Below are 22,704 nucleotides of genomic sequence, written 5' to 3' on the forward strand. Positions count from 1 at the left end.
GAAATTCACTTTTTTCGAATTTAAAAAGTGAACTTTCAAAAAATGATAAATCAAATATAGTTTATAAAATAAAATGTTTAGGTGATGGAGCAAACAATTGTCCATTAGTTTATGTAGGTACTTCCATGCAGAAGCTCAAAAATCGCATAGCTGGTCATAGATCGGATATTAACAACGGACATTCACAAAAAACTGCTCTAGCTTTACATTGTGTAGATGAGGGACATAGGCCAGATTATAACAATGTAGATATTTTACAAACAGAGAAGCATTTTAATAAAAGAATGGTTTTAGAAATGCTACATATTTTAGATACAGACAATACTGTAAATAGGAGATCGGATTGTGAAGGGCTTAGTAGTATTTATAGTCAGTTTGTTAAAAGGAACTATTTCTCAAGGTGAATTTTATAATCAACTCAATTTCACTTAAATTTGATAACGAAAATTTTTTTGAATTTCTTATCAATGAATAAAAAATTTTTATATTTTGAAAGTTCAATGATTACAAACGTCTTTTTCAAGACATTTTTATTGAATTTTAAAATATTTGAGCGATTTAAGAAATCTAAAAAACTTACTGAGAACCATAACAAAGAATTTAAGAAAAGAAAAGTTTAAGATAAGTATCTATTATAAATATATTATAATTTTTTTAGAATTATTTTATTATTATAGTCCTGAAGAAGAGTGTATTCACACTTGAAACGTCGACGAAAAATAATTAAATATCAAAAACGACCTATAGCCTACACAAAAAAACAAGTTAAGTTATTTAACAAAGGTCACGAAGAAAGGAATAATAGTTTATTTAATTAGTATTGCCGTTTGAAATTTCGAAAAAATATCTACCCTAAAACTAGCATAATTTTGTTTAATATTTTCTGTTAACGCCAAAAATATTTTTTTGTCTTTACTATTTTGACGGAGGTATTCGAATCCTGTAACCCCCTCGTCTTAAAAGATTAAAAACATTAGCGTAAGATTTTTATTTTAACTTGTTTAATAGTTCTGGACTAGCGGAAAACAATGCAGAGTTGTTTAAAGGCAAATTATTAAATCGAAGTATTGTACTTGTATCGGATTTCCATGCAAATGCTTGTTTTTTTTTTTTAGGAACGCCTTGGAAGCATGGCAACGAATTATGTATACGAATCAGGAGATTTCCTTTAAAATGGCATTCAATCGTTGGTGCATATTTTTGCATATTTAGTAGGTATAAATGCATATTTAGTAGGTATAAATGCATATTTAGTAGGTATAAATGCATATTTAGCATTTATTTGCATATTTTGTGCATGTTTTTCGTGCATATTTTCGAAAAAATTGGCAAATATAACGAAATTACACGCTTGAAATTTTTGACTAAAAGTGACTGAAAGTCAATTGGAAAAAAGTCATAAAAGTAAGCAAATGCTGTACAAAACTGACAAAATAAAGTTGTCTAAACTCATAAAAAACACTATCAAATGATAAATTGGATTTTTTAAGAGTAAATTTTGGGCAATTTAATTTTTATTTTTTTTTTTTACCCCAATATTTCCAAAAAATTACATCTTTGAACTCGGAAATGGTTTCGTATATAGATTTCATAAAAGTTACGTAAAATGTCTTTATATTTAAAGAAATATTGATATTTTATAAATTCATGTGGCTTAAATGCATCTTTTCTATTTTACCGACTTCCAAAAAGGAGGAGGTATTCAATTCGTCTGTATTTTTTTTTTTTTTTTTTTATGTTTGTTACCGCATAACTTTGGACTGAGTTAACCAATTTTGATAATTCTTTTTGTATTGGAAAGCTGGTGGCTGCAGTGTTATATTTAGTTCACTTTTAGCCATAGGAACTATTTTAAAAACCATAACCTTCCATGGAAGTCGGTTTTGTTTTTTTGCTAAAAATGATTATCAAGAGCATATTTGAAGTGCATACTTTTCGTTTTTAAGTGCATGAAAATCCTATCCCTATACATTACACAGTATTTTAAGGACAGGATCGTCTTAATTGGTCAGACTTAAGGCTAAACCCTAAACAAAAGCAAACGAATCACACAACGTTTTTGTTTGTTTATTCCTAGAACTCTTCGGAACTGTTCCATTCGAAATGCAAAACGAACAAACTTTAATATTTTTAATTCAAATAGCACATTTTCAAGTTTGTACCTACTATGAAAACTTTTGTAAACATTTTTTGGCATACAATTCTTCTAAAATTCTTCACCATACAGTTTTTTTTTTTTAAATTGTCAATAAGGCTTTAAAACCTGCATATCGACACACTGCAAAAGAACGAAAAATTATGCAGTTTTAACAAACAAACAATTTAATCATTTTAGATCTTCAATAGTAATTAGAATCAAAGTGTTAATTAATACGAGAGTAATTCCGTCTTCCTTAGAGTCAATGGTACTTCCGTTATTAAGTCTTCAAATAAGAAAATGTATTAGTCACAATCTAGATTCTGAGATATGACAGCTTATGGAATTTTAGCAATTTTTATTGATTCATTTCTTTGTGAAACCAAAAACAATCATGAATTCAAATGAATTTATTTGTATTGATTCTTTGAAAATGGAATAGTAATGAGAATGAGAACTTCATTTAGCACCTTTATGCAAGTCTTATAGGTAGAATGACTCATTTAAAGATATTTTGTTATTGTGTTATTTTAATGCTCGAAGTCTTTAAAACAGTTTAAAAATAACTTTTAATTTTTAATGAATTTATGAATTTTTTATAACTGTTCCTTAGTTTTCTCAAAATGTAGAGCTGTCTTTATGACTTTATCATTGATGAACTTCTTCACATCGATTGCCCAAGTGAAATCAAAGTGATTCCAAGCTTTCACAGGAACATTGTAATTCTCGACTAAATTTGGCAACATTTTTTCAATTCTTCTAATATTTTCCAATGATGACAAAAAATCATTGTCTCCATAGTAAAGTCGCACTGGAGCTACAATATTTGACACATTGTAATTCGGTGGTGAATCCTGGCCATAAAATTGATTATTCTTCTCTTTTCCATGATCGTATCTTCGAAAAAAACCCGATTCATATATCTGGAAGAAGTGAATTAATGCATTTGTTGAAGTACCAGCTGTGTGAGTCTCCAAAACAAATGGCAATAGTGTCTACGAAGAAAAAAGTAAAACAAATCAAATTATAGAAAGAATCTTATCGAAGTATACATAGTTTAAATGCTTCGAGTCCCATCCACCGTTTATAAATAAAATATCAGAACATAGCCACTGCAACCATGACCCATCAACACAAATAACCGATCCGATAATAGTAGAACGATTCTTATTTGGAAGTATTTCTTGATTTGCAAATTCGTCACTTAAAATTGATGGATGACCATAAAGAGGTCCTCCGATAAGTACAATTGGATTCTTGACTTGATCCATAAAAGCTACCGGAGCCAAAAGATGTGTGGTCTTAATTTTCGAGTTGTAGCTTGGAATTTCTGACATGAGTACAAAAAATTGGGTAGTCCCTTGAGAATGTCCAACATAATGGAGTTTTCTTGGTTGGTTGTTTTAAGAACGTAGTCAATCATTGCTGGCAAGTCTAGCATTCCAAATTCATTGAAACTAAAATTCCAAAATTTTGTATCATCCGCCGAAATATTGACATGCTTTCGGCTATAACTGTTGCCTCGATTGTTTCCCAACCAAACGTCAAAACCTGCATCAGCCAAAAGATAAGCTAGGGCATTATCTGGACCGTTTAGAATGTAAACGTCAGAAGATGAAAGGATTCCATGTTGAAGAAAGGCAATTGGACGTTGATTGTTGATGGAATTCGTTTCCTTTTGTGAATGCGGAATACGAAACATTGTAAGTAAATATCCATCGTTGGTTTGGACTTTATGTGTTTCTACTGGATATTTATAATTGGCAATCCGTTGAGCCTATATAAATTGTGTGCTTTTTATTAATTAATATCGAAAAATTATCATTATTTGGCTTACAGTTGTGTCAAATATATCCGAATTGACTGAGCTTACAATAGAAATTCCCGAGGCGAAACTTATTAAAAGAATTTCTATCAAACATTTCATTTTATAGGATAAATAAATATTTGTTAGGGTAGAATGCATTTATATAGCAAGAGTTTTATAATGATTAAACAATTATTTTTATTTAATAAATATAATTAAAAATTAATTAAGGTTTTTGAAGTTTGTTTTTCTATGAAAAGTATCTAATTAATACCAATTTTATTATACTTGCGCGTACAAAATATGGTTCATGATTTGTTTTGAACTTAAAAATGTTTGCACTTAAATTTTATTACTTTATTTTTGTATAGAAAATGTAAACGTGGTGTACAAAACAACTGAGGCAAATAAGTCAGCTCTGAATTAAGCTCCAGAGGTCTAATGTATTTACAAAAGAATAAACACATTTTTAGAAAGTGAATTTGTTTTGTTTGCAAAAGAGTGAACTTTCCTTCGAAATTCATGTATGTACTTAATTTTCAATACAATGAAATTTATTTGAATTCAGTGAATTTCATTTGCAAAAGGATTCATTTTAATTTCAAAATAAACTGCACGACTGGGTCGCATGTACTTGCTCTCATAACTATTAAAAGTACATATGTAAATATAAGCTTACCAATGAAATTTTAACGATTTGATTAGAAATAAAAAAAAAAAACAAAAAATCATGAACAAACATTTTTTTTTAATTTAAAATTTTTTTTTTTTTTTTTTTAATTTTTTTCACTTTTAAGTGATAAGAAATATTTTTACTTGCGTTGCGATATAGGTACTTATGAAGTTATGCATTCGTACGAAAAAAAAAGTTGTGATAACATTTTTCCATGACATTACGATGATAGAGAATGACAAAAAAGTGGGTCCCTGAAGTCCGTCTGTCTGTCTGTATACGAAGCTACAGCCTAAACGGATAAACCGATTAACATCAAACTTGGTATGAAGCGTTTTTCGGCGACTCTGCAGAGTGGTTTTTGGAATTAATTTGTTTGGACCAAAAATAACGGTACCTGCATATATCGATTTTAGTAAAGTTGAATTTGCTCAAAAATGGCTTCAACGATTTTGTTAAATAAATTCAAATGAATGTTTTAAGACAAGGTCTATCTTTCAATAGAAAAAAATTATTTTTTAAATTATTATTAACGGTACCTGCCATAGAATCGTTGTTTTAAAATCCGATTTGCTCCAAAAACTACTTATTCGATTTCAACGAAACTTTTTGTTAAAAGGCATTTATATAGTTTTAATAAAAGCCAAAAATAAAATTAAAAAAAAAAATAGTTTTTGGATTAAAAAAAAATGATTGTTTTTTTGAAAAATCAAATTTTCGAAAACGGGACATTGAATTTTTATAAAATTTTGTATTTAGATCTTGATTAGCGATTTCTACAAAATGGCATACGAATTTCATTTTAAAAATTTTTTTCCAAGAAATCATTTATAAGAAATTAGTTTCTTACAAAAGGGCTCTAACGATTTTGAATTTTTTTTCTAAAAAAACATCTTAGTAAAACAATACTACAATACCTATATGTATATATATATGTCAAAATGCATTTCGGATCTTTTCCCAGACCCTCATATAGCAAAATCTAACTTTCCCGTACTATTGAGATACCTTTTAGGGCGTCTGGCAGAGGGTAGGCTGAAACAAAACTGGCTTAAACATACATTTTTTAAGTCAGGAAAAGGCAGAGAAAGTTAATATTTGGCCATCATATAGTTACTCTAAACAAAAAAATATTATTTAAATTTTATAAGAAAAAAAAACAGAAACTAGGTGTTTTTTGTATGGAAAAACCGGTTTGGGAAACCTTTAAGGACGTCTGGCAGAGGGAAGGCTGAAAAATATCTGGCTTAAACTTATATTTTCTAAACCAGGAATAGACATAGAATTTCAATTTGTTATACCCAACAGAAAATAAGCTATTAGGTTTTTTATTAGAAAAATGCATTTCAAAATGCTTCAAAGCGGTCTGGCGATGGCGGGGCGAAAGCTGAAAAAAAACTTCTGGTATCCACATTTTTGAAATCAGGTTATTTTTTATGATTTTTTGGTCTATCATTTATTCGGTTAATACCTAGCAAAACGCCAAAAGTTGATTTTTGACTGCACTTTGGATGCGTCTGGCAGAGGGAAGGCTGAAAAATAGCTGGCTAAAAATTATATTTTCTAGACCTGGAATAGACATAGAATATTAATTTGTTACCATCATACGGTTATACCTAACAGAAAATAAGTAATTAGGTTTTTTATTAGAAAAATGCACTTAAAAATGCTTTAAAGCGGTCTGGCGGGGGGAAAGCCGAAAAAGAAACTTGCGGTACCCACAGTTTCGAAGTCAGGGTATTTTTTATGATTTTTTGGTGTATCATTTATTCGGTTATACCAAAACGTCAAAAGTTGATTTTTTGCTGCACTTTGGATGCGTCTGGCAAGGGAAAGCTGAAAAAGATCACTGCCAGACTTGTTCCGTTGACATACTGTGGTGCATATCTAGATATGTGCACACTCGAATTTCGGTTATATCAAAACTGCCAAAATATGCTGCCGGCTCTCGGTCTAATACCTACCTACAATAATTACATTTACTAAATTTCTATATAAAAAGTCCTAAAAATTCTAGCAACTTGAACGATATGCAAGATCGTGCGACCTTTAACGAGATATGCGTAAATAACCAAAATGTCAGTTTTTGCAAAAAATGCCAACCCATATTTCTGAACTTTTTGCGAAATACTAAAAACGCAGTATACCTCAAAAAATTAAAAACATTTTATGGAAGGTACACTATTTAAGCGAGATATTAAAAAAAGAAAAAAAAAAAACAACCTTGGGAATAACGAAAAAACCATTTCTAGCAAATTTCAAGCAAATCCGTTCACTCGTTTACTGCAGCTTACATGAAGCTGATGGAAGTGACGACGCACAGACGCACAAACCGACGCGACGAACGTCATGACGAGAACCACTATTTTTGACGTATTGTTAATTTTGATTAAACCTCGAAATTTTTTTGATACAAAACCAATAGGTACTTACCATATACTATAAAGCAAGTAATAAATTGTTATTTAATATCGTTCAATAGTAGGCCGTTTCTAACAAACTACCCGAAATTTCTTTTCAGTGATTCATTCATGAGGGAAATTTGCTCAGAAACAAGAGTTAAAAGTCTTGCATTTTGAAGTTGTACATCCAGATACAAATGAACTGAAGTTTGTAGACATTTAGCAGGCAGGTCATTAAAAAAATTACAAACAAGAAATGGACCTAAAACTGAACCCTGCGGTACTCCTTAAGGAACATATTTTTTAACCAACTAGCGTTTCTTTGTAACCGCTCTTTAATTCTTAATTCTTAAGATTCCAACAAAAAATCTTGTGGTCAACTTTATCGAATGATTTGTAAAAGTCAAGCAAATAAAGAAGCGATAAACGACCTTTTTCGTAATCTTTGCGAATTTCTTTAAGAATATTTTCCAGAAAAGCAACTGTGGCCAGATCTAAAACCCGATTGTTTTTGATACACTTACCTTTGGCTTAATATAGGTACGTATATCATGCTTTTAAATTTACGTCTTTTGTCATATCATTATCTACTATCATATAGTATTGAAAATATTTAAAATCATTTATTTTTAATTTTCAATATAATGCTAGGATGAATTTGGACACACTTAGAAACAACAAAACGGTTTTCACATTCTTACAATTTAATCATTTTATAACTTCAATATTAATAAGAGTCAAGGTGATAATAAGAACGTAGTAGTAGAGTTCCGTTTTCTTTAGAGTCAGTAGTTCCTTGGATATTGATTGAGTCTTAAAGATAAGAAATGCATTAGTCACAATCTGGATACTTACAGCTTATGGATCTTGTGGATTTTTTTTATAAATTCGGTGTAGATTATGGAATAATGATGAGAATTTCACTTTTAATCCTTATGTGAAATGTTATTTATTTTAGATGGTTTTTGGAACCTTAAAGTGGACTCATAGAAAAATATTCAACAACAATAATTTTGCTATTTTGAAATTTTTTGTTTTCTATTTTTATAACTGTTTCTTAGTTTTCTCAAAATGTAGAGCTGTCTTTATAACTTTATCATTGATGTACTTCTTCACATCGATTGCCCAAACAAAATCAAAGTGATTCCAAGCTTTCACAGGAACATTGTAACTTTCTGCTATATTTGGCAATATTTTTTCAATTCTTTTAATATTATCCAATGATGAAAAGTAATCATTATCTCCATAGTAAAGTCGCACTGGAGACACAACATTTGTCAAATTGTAATTTGGTGGTGAATCTTGGCCATAAATTTTGTTATTTTTCTCTTTTTCATAATCGTATTTGCGGAAATAACCTGATTCAGATAACTGAAAAAAGTGAAGAAATGATGTCGTTGATGTACCAGCTGGATGAGTTTCTAGAGCAAGTGGCAAAAGTGTCTACGAAAAATATAGAAATACAAATCAATTTACACAAAGATTTTTTTAGCAATTAGGTATACGTAATTTAAGTGCTTTGGGTCCCATCCACCGGTAATAAATAATGGATCCGCACAAATCCATTGTAACCATGATCCATCTACACAAAAAACTGATCCGAAAATAGCTATAGCATCATAATCCGGAAGTAATTCATGATTTGCAACGAGGTCACTAAATATTGATGGATGCCCAAGAAGCGGTCCACCGATTAAAGCAATTGGAGTTTGTGCTTGATCCAAATATACAACCGGAGCCAACATGTGAGCGGTTTTAATTTTTGAATTGTAACTTGGAATTACTGACATGAGCACAAAAAAGATGGTAGTCCCTTGAGAATGTCCCACATAATGGAGTTTTTCTTGATTGGTCGTGTGAAGAACATAGTCAATCATTGCTGGCAAGTCTCGCATACCTATTTCATTGAAACTAAAATTCCAAAATTTTGTATCATCCGCCGAAATATTGACATGTTTTCGGCCATAAGTGTTGCCTCGGTTGTTTCCTAACCAAACGTCAAAACCTGCATCAGCCAAAAGGTACGCTAGGGCATTATCTGGACCGTTTAGAATGAAAACGTCAGAAGATGAAAGGATGCCATGTTGAAGAAATACAATTGGACGTTGATTGTTGGTGGAATTCGATTCTTTCCGTGAATGGGGAATACGAAATATAGTTAGCAAGTATCCATCGCTGGTTTGAACTTCGTGTGTTTCAACTGGATATTTATAATTGGCTATTCGTTGAGCCTGTGAATTGTATGTTTTTAAATTGAAAAAAAAAAAAAAATAATAATTGGCTTACAGTAGTGTAAAAGATATCCGGTCCGACTGATATCACAGTAGAAATTCCCGAAAGAATAATTATAATTATTATTACAATAGTTTCCCCAAACCATTTCATTTTTATTCAAATATTGGATTAATTCATTTTTGTTAGGGTAGGATGAATTTATATAGCGCAAGACTTAATACAATTAATACACTATTAGTTTTATGTAATATATATAATTAATAATATATTAAAACAAAATTAAGAAGATAAAACGCATTTTAGGGCTTAATTATTATTATTATTTCAAATTTTTTAAATTGCTTTTGAGACCATAGAATTATTGGTGCTTTGTTTTAAACTTTATTTCGTTGTTTTTAGCGTAGAGCTGTTGCAAATCCTGTGTATTCGTTAATGATTAATGTATATGTATTGTTAATGATTGTTAAGTATGTATAATCAGAGTCGTAAAAATATCATTTGAAAAACAATGAATTTGCATTTAAAAAAAATATTTATTGCAACTAACAAAAAACAGAAAAAAAAAAATATTTATTGCAACTGAAAAAAAATTGCATTAAAAATGATTTTTTTATTGCAATTGAAAAATATTAGCACTAAAAAAAATAATAATCGCAACTGAAAAAATAAGTATTGCATTAAAAAAATAGATATTATTGCAACTGACAAAAAAATTGCAGTAAAAAAAATATTTATTGCAATTGAAAAAAAATTGCATTCAAAATAATTTTTTATTGCAACCGAAAAATATTTGCATTAAAAATATATTAGTCGCAATTGAATAAAATTTGCATTAAGAAAATATTTGTTGCAATTGAAAAAAATTTGCATTAAATTTTTTTTTTATTTATTATTTTTATTTTATTGCAAATAAAAAAAATTTTGCATTAAAAAAATGTTATTGCAACTGAAACATATGTATTTACAATGCAAAATAAAATTTTTATTGCAAATTTTTTTGATTGGAAAATATTTTGCATTAAAAAAAATGTTACTGCAGTTGGAAAATATTTTGCATTAAAAAAAAATGTTACAGCAATTGGAAAATATTTCCATTGCAAATAAAATTTTTATAGCAAATAAAAATATTTTGTATTAAAAAAAAAATAAATTTATTGCAAATATAAAATTTTATTCATTGAAAAAAATTCAATGCAAAATGTGTGCATTACATTTTTTTTTTTTTATAATATTCGTCAAATCTCTTACAATTTTGACTATTTGACCATACATCAGCTCTGTCAAATATAACATTGAACCTAATAAACTTTTTTTTAATGCAAAATATTTTTAGTTGTAACAAAAATTTTATCTTCAATGTAATTTTTTTGTCAGTAGCAATAACTTTTTTTTTTAATGCAAAATTTTTTTATTTGCAACAAATATTTTTTTTAAGCAAATATTTTTCAGTTTTTTTTTAATGCAAATTTTTTTTCTGTTGCAATAAATTTTTTTCTAATTTTAAATGCATTGTTGTTCAATTGATATATTTTTTAATGCAAATATTTTTCAGTTGCAATAAATTTTTTTTTTAATGCAAAATTTTTTAACCCTTTCGGACCCAGCGTTACTCTCATGTAACATTTTTTTAAAAATTGGTAAAAAATATTAAATTAAACAATTTTTGAGGTTACTATGGCTTAATTGAAAGATAATAATGCCTAGTTACTGGATTATTGCAGAAAGTTAGTCAAATGTCATACCTTTAATTTTTTTTTATCGAAAAAGGGACTGAAGTTCATATTATATATGGTCATAATTTTGAAAAAAAGATATAAGAAATGTTAATGCAGAAAGTGTTTTGTTTTTTAGCTTAAAAGAAGTAGCATACATTATAATTTCATAAAAAGTTATTTTCTCAGTTCTCAGACTTTTTTTTGGTGGTCATAGGCAGTGCATTAGTTTTGCTATTTATTATTTTGGAAAATAACTTTTTGCTATTCATATTTGTTAGTTGTGATGTTTTTGACCCGATAATACCGAAAAAACATTTTTTAATATTGATTTTCATAGCTTGGGTTCGAAAGGGTTAAGTTTATGTAGAGAGATAATTTTTGACGCTTCTAAAGAAAATTCATTTGTAAAATTACAATAAGTAGTTTAGAAGTAATGATTTCACATATTAACATACATAAAACCTTAAAGTTTACAAGATCATTGAGAAAAACAAAATCATTTATTATGTAATAGGTACTGATTCATACTTCAAACTTGAGGGTTATCCAAATAAATTAATTTTCGATATGATCTATTTTACGGTTCTTTCAAAAATTAATTATGACAGCAATTTTTGTAATAACGACTATAATTTAAACTAAATTTGATTTTATCTAAAATGATTTAACAGAATTCTGGGAATTCCTTTCGTAGAGTTTCGAAAGGTAATTAATTTTAACTGTTCATTGTTTTTATTCTATATAAAGCGAGCTTTTTATTTGACTTAATATTCAGTTTGAGTTACATATCTATACAAAACTATTACTTTTAATAAATAAAATATGAAAAATTTAAAGTTTTTAATAATTTGTTTGGCTATAGTCCTAATATTTTCGACAACTACTTTTGCTATTGAAGATAAAGGCTCAAAAACAGAAAAGGATATTCAGCATGGAGGAGGAGGAAGTCCTGGTCATTATCGTAATGGCCATCATCATAATGGTCACCATCGCCATCATCACTATAGCACAACTGAAAAGACTATCCTTTCGTCTTCAAAGCCTGATGAAGATAAAAATAAAAAATATAAAAATTAAAGAACTTTTATTAATCTGGACACAAAAGTATAAGTTTATCAAAGTTTTTAATAAATCTGTACCTAGTTGTTTTAATTTTGTGTTTATACATTTTTAATTAGAAATTAAATAAATATTTAATCAGATTAAATATAAAATAAATAAAAATAATATGTATCACTCTTTAAACTAATACATCTTTTGTTTTGTCTTTTAAATCAAGTTATAAAAATACTGACTTATAAATTTGTATTAAACAAAATCCAGTTTTATTAAATCTAAATTATGTTAACGGTACTTGAGTGTACCTCGTGAGATGCATTTGTTTTTATATTTTGTTTTAGAGTTAAAAAATTGATAAGAAATTTTATTTGTTTAATAAGAATTCAAAGTGATATAACCAGTAGCCAGACTAAACCACCTTATTATCATTTATTTTGAAAGTCAAATGAAAGTTCAATAATTTTATGACTCAGTTTCTTTTTTTTTTTTAATTTGTTTTATTTCAAAACGGAAATGCAAATTTCGTTTCAATAATAATTTATTAGTGCTTGGTACTGTTTTGTTTCTAATGTTAAACCACTTCTGCTAACAAGATTTTTTAAGGAACTCGTTGATATGAAATATACATTCCAACAACAAAAGTAATTTTGAAGTTTAAGTAAGAGTTAGAAACTTTCCTAAATCAATGTCAAGGACTTTTTAATATAATTTAAAGAATTATTTTTTTTTTTGTTCAAATTTAGTTTTTATTTAAAAAAAAACTTCAAAATTGTGATCTTATGTTTAGTTTACATTAATATACGTGAACACGAATTCTGTTCCTCCTTTTTTAACATGGTTTCCCTACTAAAATTCACTTTTTTGTTTATGTTTTCATTGTTTATGTTTATGTTAGTCAAGTATAAAGGTAGATTAATAAATAATACGATTCCTTTCCAATTTAGCACATTTTGTGCCTCATCACACCGTCACGTCGTAGGTCGAATTTTAGTATTTAATACAATTTATATTTTCGGACGGAGACTACTTTAATATTCGACAAAAATACAAAATTGAACTCCTTCGGTACTCACTTTTAAGAAATTTAGTAAGATTTAAACAAACAGAGAAAGTCAACTACAAAATTATACGGGGGTATACAACTTGTACAGAGAAAAAAAAATCATTTTTAGCATTACACTTTTTTTTAATTTTTTAATTTTGTGAAAGAATTTATCTTTTAAATTTAAATAACATTGAATAGAAAAATAAAAATAAACATGAAGGTGTTTAATAGTTATGAGTTAACATTTTTTTTGTCCTTAAATAATTATTTTATCAAAATATGTTATTTTTTTTTTGAAAAATCATTTATGTTTTTGTACTTTCAAAAAACCAATACCTCGATTTTGAAAAATATTTCCACAATTACATTTTTTGTGTTTAATATTGATTAAAATTCCGTCCACTAGAATTGTTAAAATTCTAAAAATTCACCACAGTGACCGCTTTAATTTAAAAATATTTAAAAAAGCTTATGGTCTTTAGCAGGTAAGGGTGTCTTTTGGGGGAGTAAAATTTAACAAAAAAAAAAAATGCAAAATGGTTTTAATGTACTTGCCTGTACATTGTACAAGTTAAAATTCATATTTCCACTGTCCATTCCATAAATATCAGCAAATTTAAAAAAAAAAAAACAAAATACCTACTTTTTTAAGACGTTTTTCCATACAAAAAGTTACGATTTTTTTAAAGCTCTTTTTAACGAAAATCAAAAGTCTTATACAAAAATGTATGAGGTATTATTTTTTGTTAATTGTCTCTTCGTTTTAAATAGGTATATAATTTTTTTTTCTTGCAAAAAGAGCTCACTTTTGAAATACATAATACCCCAAAATTTGTTTAGCAATTTTTTATAGTTGACGAGAAATTTTTTTTGGTCAAATTCAGATTCGTGTTTAGGACCCCCAAAAAATAACAGGATTACCCGTTCTATGCAATTACACCAAAACTTTGACTTTGACTATGATCGTAATCTTGAAGAGTTTGAAAAAACTTGACTTCAAATTTTGTCTTCTTACTTTCATAGGCAATTATATACCTTGTAGCTGAAGCCCTACAAAAACTATGCAAGAGTGATAGTTTCTTTAAAAATTAAACTATAAAATATAAAAAAACGATTTTCTTATCCCTCCAATTTTTCTGTTCATTTCTTTAATAATTTTATTTCTATTTCTATGAATCATATAATATAACTTTCTTTTGTTAATGCTCCAAAGAGATCGCAAAAAAATCACCTTTTTTTGTAATTACACATTAATGCACTTTTTTCTTACAATATTTTCTTGCTGCCCTAATTATTGCAAATGCATTACAGCCTCTAACACCTGTACCAATATAAAAGTAAATAAACAATCTTTCTTCACCATTACTGACTCAATCGTATTTAAACAAAAAAAAAAAAAATATGCAAAAAAATTAACACCCCCAAGCGAACTTGTAATTTCATTGTATCCCACCCAGTCATCTTCATAGATCAGAAGAGAAATAGATAAATAGAAAAGATAAGTATCTTATAACTTGAACTTCATCATCACAATATTTTTATCTGACATCAACATTTTTTTTTTTTTTTTTAATATTTCGTATAACTACGTCATCATCTGATCTGTCTTGAGCCTAGAGCTTACAAACTTGTTTATAATAACTATATCGCTGATCAACAGAATCATCATCATCAACAGCAGAAGCAAAAGTCACATCAGCAGTTGTTGTATGACGATTTTATTTCTACAAAAAAACATACATAATCTTGCAACGATCCAAATTTTTATATAAATTCGAATTTGTCAACGTTATTCTTGACAGTACTGATTAGATACTTGCCAAGTTCAGAGAGATACAGATACAAATCTGAAATTTAAAACAATAAAATATATTAAAACAAAGGACATTTGTATAATTCAATTTTAGAACAAAAATTCTTGTGAAAAGACAAAATAAAAAAAAAAAATATGGGATCGTTAGTCAAAGTGAGTGTGTTTTTTGTTGTTGTTGTTTTTTGGTCATTTCGACTTTATGTGGTGTTAAATTATTTTAAATGTTAAAATATTCAAAACCCGTCTCCAAAAAGCGTCAATTTATATCAAGGATGATTATTTGACAGGTTGTTAACCATAAAATTGTGTGTGAACAAGTATTTGGAATTAAAGCTGACGAAAAAAAAAAAGAATCTTCAAAGTGACTTTGCAAAATAACTTATTCATTAAAGTGGTACTAATTAACTTCGAAACACACAGATGGTTGTGCGTGATATAATTTATGAAAGATATACCAAGCTATCCATTAGAAGATGATATTTACAGACACCAATGATTTAAAAAAAAAAAAAACAGAATTTGTTTATGCCTTTAAAATTCTAGACTTGTTTGAATAATTAACATTGGCTCATAAAATGCTAAAGTGAAAGTGTTCTTTCAAGGTGCACAAACCCAAGTGTCAATAAACTGTTAAAATCTCAATTAAAAGTCAAACTTAAGATTTAAATCAATCAAGACAAGACAATGCTGATGGAAGTTTTTTATTTGTCAACAAAATTACAATAAATTGTATTTAATGATTTTATTTATTAGTTTTTTATTTTCACAAAAAGTATTATAAAAATCTATCTCATACCTATACAAATTAATAAAATTTGATTGTATTATAAAAAATTACAAATTAGAAATTTTAATCTTACTAAGAGAACTTTTTAAATAGTTACGAGTCCTCAATCACCGAAATAATGATGATACATAAAAAAACAATATTCCAAAAATTCTCTAAAAATGTTTATCATACGATTTATTTTTAAAAAATTAGTTTCGAACAAATTTTGATTCTAAAAACATATATTTGAAAAAAAAAAAAAATACTGTTCCATGTAGGTACTTTTTATAGTAAACTATTAAACCATTGAAAAACTTTTTTCGAATAAAAGTCTTTGAGACCCCTTTAAATTGTTTTTAAGCAAAAATTATGGAAACATTTTTATTTATTTTTTTTAAATCAATTTGAGTGTTTTGTTTTTCTAAAAAATCCTTTCATAAAAAATCGAGCCATCATAGATCGCAAAAAAATTTTAAATTACTAATTTATTGGGATGTTGTTAAGATAAAAACCAATAGATTAAAATCTAATTTGCAGCTTCGAAAAACCTGTGCTGATTGTGCACAAAAAACAGTGGTATTTTTGGGATTTTTTTTTTATTTTGGCTTAGGTATATTTTCAAATAAAGCATAGACAAAAATCAAGAGGAACCTTAATTTGAGCTCAGGCACAACTCTGTTACAAAACTTCTTGAAATCACTCCAAAAGTTGTATATCGGAGTTGGGTAAAAGTACTGCAGCATTAAACACTGGTGTCAAATCAAAGCTGAATGCTGCTATCCCATACATACTGGCAATTTTTTTGAAAATTTTATGAGTGGCTATAGAGAAACTATACCGCGGTAAATTTATATTGAAAAAAAAAACATTTCCCATTAAAAGCATAATCATATCAAATTAAAGTTAATGTCCATAACTTTCGTATGATTCACAGTGCAAGTTTAAAAAAAAAAATTTGAGACATGTGCACTGTTGACTGTTTCCCCCTATTTCGGACCTGAGAAATCGATTGTTATCATTAGTTTTTCGGTTTATCGGTACAAATTTCTTCAAAAGTTTTTTTTTTCAATAATTTTAAGCATTTTGTCCGGTTTAAGTCATCTTTCTTGTTTACATTGCTATTTATTCTGCTCAAACGTTATTTACTATCAGCATGAGGACAATATAAACAATTTCGAGCAATTTATTTACCAATCTAGCGATTTTTTTTTTTTTAATTAAGAAATTTGGATTTTTTTTTTGCATTTTTATCGTTTAAGTGGAGTAACAAAAGTAAATTACAGATCCTATTTTGATAATTTCTGTTCTTAAACGTTGGTAAAGAAAATTACTTTAACCTCTGTGGGTTAAAAATTGACGGTGTTGCAGTTCGAACCCTGAACAATAGCTACATTATTTCTAAAAGTGTTCATAAACAAATAGTAAACGAAACAACAAGCTCTTCAGTCAGTCCTAGAAACATTTTTATTTTATTGCATTTCACTTGATTCTTTAATAAATTGTAAGACAGGCGCCAAATTTTATTTCCATAAAAGGGGTAAAAATTTTGTATTGTGTGGTCTTATTGGACTTCATGTAGTCTCATTCGATTCAGCATTCAAAAACACCTTGAAAGAATGGCCGAATTGCATCAAGATAAATATTGCACATTTATCAGCCCTAACTTTTCAGGTGCAGGGAAATAATTCCACGGGAATCTGCTCCACATGGGAATTTATTCCACTCATGTGAATATTTTATTTCGTTTTATTTAAGATTAATATGGCCAAGTTGGCCTTTTTTCTCAAAATAAATTGTTCAAAACTTGCCTCATTTCTCTTTTGAAAAGTCAAATAAGAACAATTTTTAAATGTTGGTCTTATTTTACTTGGCGTTATTTCCTAGCATCTTTATCTTTATACTTGCTTATTTCCACAAGATGTAGAAATCAATCTATTTTTTAAAGATTTGGTGGGTAATAATTCCGCAAATAATTCCCGTGGAATTATTTCTCTGCACCAACTTTTCATCTACTCTTGCACTTAAAATGCGGTTTATAAAAAAAACCAGTGGGGGCTTTTGGAAGACTCTAAACCTTCCATATACACTGAGAGAAAAAAAGCAACGTAAAATGTAATATGGTCAATGTTGATTTAATGTTGAAAAAACTAACACGAAACATATTTTGCTCCTATCTAGCTCCTATGTTATTAAAAACATCTTTCGACAACATGCTCCTGTTGTCATTAACAGTGGAGTTCGTGTTTTATTGCAATAAACAAATGAACAAGTTCATTTTAACAGTATTTATTTTCGCTTTATGGCTTCGTATGTATTTTGGTGTTAAATCAGCTATTAAACATGCACACAAAAGATATCATTCGTGCGAAAGCTGACCCATTGAAGTAAAACTTAAGGCCTTTCGTGCCAGGCCTCCATTATTACTCGAAAGTAAATGAAAATAAACAAAATTTTTACACTTCTTGTAAGACATTCCTCAATCATCTGCCATCTGCATTTACAATGAAAAACCAACAAAAAATTGTATGAATCATGACCTTCCTCAAGACTTAATACGCTTAAAATATGGGTTGAGCTCATTTTTTTTTCTGTCACCAGCCATCACCCATCAGTCAACTCATGCACGTATTACCTATATTTATAATTTTCCAAGGCAGTAAAGTTAAGCTTCATCTATAAATCATACTCCTTTATGTGTGATGCAATAAATTAATAAATACATATTTGTGTTGCATTTTTAAATCAAAAAACGTGATTTTATGAATTTTTCCTTTTGTTGTTGCCTCTTAAAAAAAAAAAAAATTGGTCTTGAAAATCAAAAGAAATAATAACTATGAACTTATACGAGTATTTGGCACAAAACAAAAATAATAAAAAAAAAAACGAGTTTAAAATATCAAGCTTTCCACTCAAAATATAGTGAATTGATTTCATAATTTACATAATAACACCGGCGGCGACGAATGTCATTTTGCATTGGAATTTGGAATATTTATAACCTTTACTACAATCTAGAAAAAGAGGCATAATTTTTAAAATAATAGTTAGATAGTTTAGGAAGTAGGTACTCCAGACTTAAGAGCAGGTACTTATCAATATTTTGCTTTATTATGATTACCCAAAAATTAAAAAAAATAATGACATACAAACATTAAATTGCTGTCTGCCATCTACGTGACGTGACGGAGTGATAATGACTTGAACTTAATATCCAACTACCAGCTTACCTACTTTACTTACGGAAAGGTATTGTTTGTGTTATGAACTTGAACTTGAAGTTAAGTTACCTCTCTCACACCCAATAACTATGAAGGTTTTTGGGATTTCAATTATTGTTTTGGTCTTGATTTGAATTTTCCAATTATGTTTGTTTGTTTGTTTGAATTTGAATGAGTTCATTGCCTCGGGAGAAGTTATGAAATTTTTCGTAGTAAATATTCAAACCCTCTTCAGACAGAATACCAATGCCATAAATCTATCATTTCTGTTTGAAATTCTATGAAAACTGTTAACAAAGGGTTCATATCTAGTGACTCAACAGTCTTTGTAATGAAGCATTACCAAACCTATCTATTAACTTCTGCTTAAAATTAATATTAATTGAAATCAGACAACAATCATGTTTTATGTTACAAGAGTATAATAGCTCTTAGCTTACTTAGTACTTATCTTCTTTATAAACAACAAATCTTCAATTAAAAAATAAATGTTTAAATGCATTCATAAGTCATAGTTAACAAATTAATATTTCATGAAAATATCACTTACAATTCAAAGCAATTTTATTTAATACTTTCGCTTCAATAAATAACTTAATTAATTTTATCTACAACATCTTCCTTATAAAATGTAACCCATAATTAGTTTTGTTTGTTTATTATAGTCTGTTAAATTGAAAGATGATGAACTCTTGCCATTTAAAAGATTGGTATCTACCTATCTCTTATTTTACAAGAGTCGTGACAAACTTGTCAGATATTCATGCATCGCACTTTAATTTTTATGCCAAATACAATAATAACAATTACCATATTTATGTCCATTTAAACATATTTTTGAACACCTTATTTTGACAAGTTTGTGACTTGTATAGTTTGTAGTAGATTAAGATAGATTTAAAATGCATACGAAAAAGTGCAAAAATTAATAAAAAAATTGGCATTATTTATTTTTATTAAGATAATGTTTGAATTAAGTTTGAAATTGAAATTAATAAAACAAAAAGAAAAAAAATACATATTTTTGCAATAATGTAGGAATTAACACATTTAATTTTTTTGTATTTTTAAGTTCAATGAAACCTGTTATTAAGTTTTTATTTGATAAAAGTTAAAGTTGACACTAAATATTGTTAAAGTTATAAACTTATATTATAAATGGTATTTACTGACAACTTTATTTTCTTTATAACCAATATTATCAAATTTATTTATTTACATACGAATTAGAATATTTATTTATCAATGGAAAGTAACAAGAGGAAGTGTTTTTGTCACGAAATATTAATCAAAAAGAGTAAAACCACAAATATTTGCAAAACTAATTTGACCGTTTTTGACAACTCCTAATTGATGTTGATAACTTAATCAATAAATTAATACAGTAAATATTTTTTTTTCAGTAAGTCATTTTTAAATTAATAACACAAATATAATAACATAATAAAAGGTTGAAAGTGGTAAACAATAATTTTTTTTCAAAGAAATGCAAGAATTGAAATCAATATTATCTTTAAAATGTTGATTTTAAAGGCGTTTTGTTTTGCAGTGCTCGATTCTGAGCTGCATAATTAACATTTGGGTTGCACCTAAACTCGTGAAATTTTCTTTTGGCTCTTAAAATGTATGTTTTTTTCTTTTGACGTGATAACGTCTTATAAATCGATGAACCATGGCAGCCACCACAAAAAATCGACGCCATTTTCTCCCATTGCACTCTCGCACTTTCGCAGTGCGGCAAAAATTTCAATTAAAAATTAAAAATAAACTATTAGAGATACAAAAATCTTCTATAGTTTATTTGAAAGATAATAACCTGGGGCTTAATCATGAAGGATTTTTAAAAATTCCGTCACTTAATTAAAAGGGGTAGAACAAAATTGCAAAAAATTGGCTATTTTCTAAACGCGACAGTGTAAAGAGTTGAATTTTTTTTAATCGATAGATAAATTCATTGCAAGACTGACAATGGTATTGAAAAAATTTTAAAAAAAATTCAAAACTAAGTTTTCTAAAACTAAAACATGAGATAGACCTTTGACAAAGTAGTGATTAAAGGTAGGGGAAATTTTTTTTGACAATTTGAAAAACGTCATTCGAAAGATAATAAAAAAAAAAAGAATAAGGATCTTATACGGATTTTTTTTAAGTCTCTGCGTTTCGAAATATGAATTTTTGAAAAAAAAACCTACTTATTTTGGGGTATTTTCTGGTGAGTTTTTATTTTTTTTAAATTTTTCGTAGTGTTCAAAAAATTATAGAACATGTAGTCCATGACCGTGCCCATACATGTACAAAAAACTGGAAAAACAAGTTTTTTTGTCCCAAGTTTTTTGACCGTTTTTTATTTTTATCTTTTTTTTCTTCAACATACATATAAATGAATGAAATTTATATTGTAGATAGATAATAGACAGGACTATATTTGTGGGAAATTTCAATCAGTTTTGTATTCACAATTTTGAGATAACGGTAAAACAAAACTAGTTTAAAAGCTAGTTCTATAAAATTAGGATTTTGAACTCGACCTTCACCTTAGAAGTTGATTAAAACAAAAAAATTTATTTTTAACAATTTTTTTTCAAACAATAGAAAAAAAGCAAAAAATAAAAAGCTTGTCAACTTTTAAGAAGAAGAAAGTGTTTAAAAAAAGTAACTTGGTCACTTCTTGTTATAACTGTTAGAACTGTTACAGTTAAATGGACCTTGTTACCACTTCTAAGAAATTATTAAAAAAGTAAATAAACTTGTGTTTGAATTTTAATAAGTTTAAGAATAAATTATGAACTTTAGAAGCCTTCATATAACCAAAACAAGTCCCATTTTATAAGTCACCAACAACCAACCAAACAAAACTTGTCTGTTGATATTCTTTAAATCACTTTAAATTCGACCACATAAACGTCATAAAAGCCAATTGTTGTTAAATAAATATCGAAAAGCCGGTTTAACTTCCGAAATTTTTTGTCTCGGTTCTTTTTTTTTGGAGCGTTTTGATATTATTTTTAAGACCTTCAAAATTTACTTCCTAAATTTTATTAAATTAGTTTTTTTTTTTCTTCCAGATAATCGCACTTTGCTTACTGCCAATAGTAGCCTGCCAATATAGCGTAAATGTTCAACAGCAACAACCTCAACAGCTGCTACAAGCTGCGCCAGAACCACACGAATATTTAGACATTCAAGCGCCAGAAGTGTTTTCATTTACACCATCGCCATTGCAAAGGCCCGAAAGTCTACAGAGTCGACCATACTTTGATTTCTTGAGCACTCTTTATCGCCATGATGCCGGAAAGAAATCACTGTTTGTCCAGCCTCCAAGGAACAGGAGGGCCGTAAATGAACTTCTGGCATCTGCTCCAGTTGAATCGAGTCAATTGAGGCAAAAGCGTGCCATAGTATTCCGTCCACTGTTTGTTTATAGACAGCAAGAAATCAAAAAGCAGAGGATCCAAAGTGAAAATGATCTCAGACGTTATCGTCACTAAGTTAAAAAGTTGTGACTTATCTGATGGTTTAAAATACTATTTGTGTAGGAAAAATTGTTATCGTTATGTTAGATCAATGGAAAAATTGATCTTTGTATGATTTTTGTTTTTATAAATATTTTGTAGAATTTAGAGCGGAAATGAAGAAAGAAAATTAAAAACAGGAATTTTATTTTTAATACATTTTTATTGTTAAAGCTGTTATTCAATTTAATTAGATTCATGACTTAACTTAAATAAGGAAATATATTAAATTATTATTAATTATAGAATAAATAAAATTAGAACTTAACAAAATTTAAGTTATCTGTTGTTTTTTTTTTTTTTTATTCAGAAGTTGTTG

The 22,704-nt window shown here is 27.9% G+C and overlaps 3 protein-coding genes across 3 annotated transcripts; 1 reads left to right on the forward strand and 2 right to left on the reverse strand.

Moving 5' to 3' along the window:
• Nucleotides 1-2,684: 2,684 nt before the first annotated feature.
• On the reverse strand, nucleotides 2,685-4,066 carry LOC129907240 (lipase 3-like). The gene is made up of 3 exons (XM_055983346.1): nucleotides 3,975-4,066; nucleotides 3,190-3,914; nucleotides 2,685-3,132 (listed from the first exon to the last, which is right to left on the reverse strand). The coding sequence occupies exons 2-3, from the start codon at nucleotides 3,472-3,474 to the stop codon at nucleotides 2,734-2,736; spliced, it is 684 nt and encodes a 227-aa protein (XP_055839321.1). The 5' UTR covers nucleotides 3,475-3,914; nucleotides 3,975-4,066; the 3' UTR covers nucleotides 2,685-2,733.
• Nucleotides 4,067-8,040: 3,974 nt separating this feature from the next.
• LOC129911656 (lipase 3-like) lies at nucleotides 8,041-9,404 on the reverse strand. Its single transcript, XM_055989523.1, has 3 exons — nucleotides 9,306-9,404; nucleotides 8,525-9,250; nucleotides 8,041-8,462 (listed from the first exon to the last, which is right to left on the reverse strand). The coding sequence occupies exons 1-3, from the start codon at nucleotides 9,402-9,404 to the stop codon at nucleotides 8,064-8,066; spliced, it is 1,224 nt and encodes a 407-aa protein (XP_055845498.1). The 3' UTR covers nucleotides 8,041-8,063.
• A 5,456-nt stretch (nucleotides 9,405-14,860) lies between these two features.
• On the forward strand, nucleotides 14,861-22,663 carry LOC129906206 (uncharacterized). Its single transcript, XM_055981880.1, has 2 exons — nucleotides 14,861-15,039; nucleotides 21,939-22,663. Exons 1-2 carry the CDS (start codon nucleotides 15,022-15,024, stop codon nucleotides 22,359-22,361), a joined length of 441 nt encoding a protein of 146 aa, XP_055837855.1. The 5' UTR covers nucleotides 14,861-15,021; the 3' UTR covers nucleotides 22,362-22,663.
• The last annotated feature ends 41 nt before the right edge of the window (nucleotides 22,664-22,704 follow it).

This window comes from Episyrphus balteatus, chromosome 1, assembly GCF_945859705.1.
Source record: "Episyrphus balteatus chromosome 1, idEpiBalt1.1, whole genome shotgun sequence".
NCBI lineage: Eukaryota > Metazoa > Arthropoda > Insecta > Diptera > Syrphidae > Episyrphus > Episyrphus balteatus.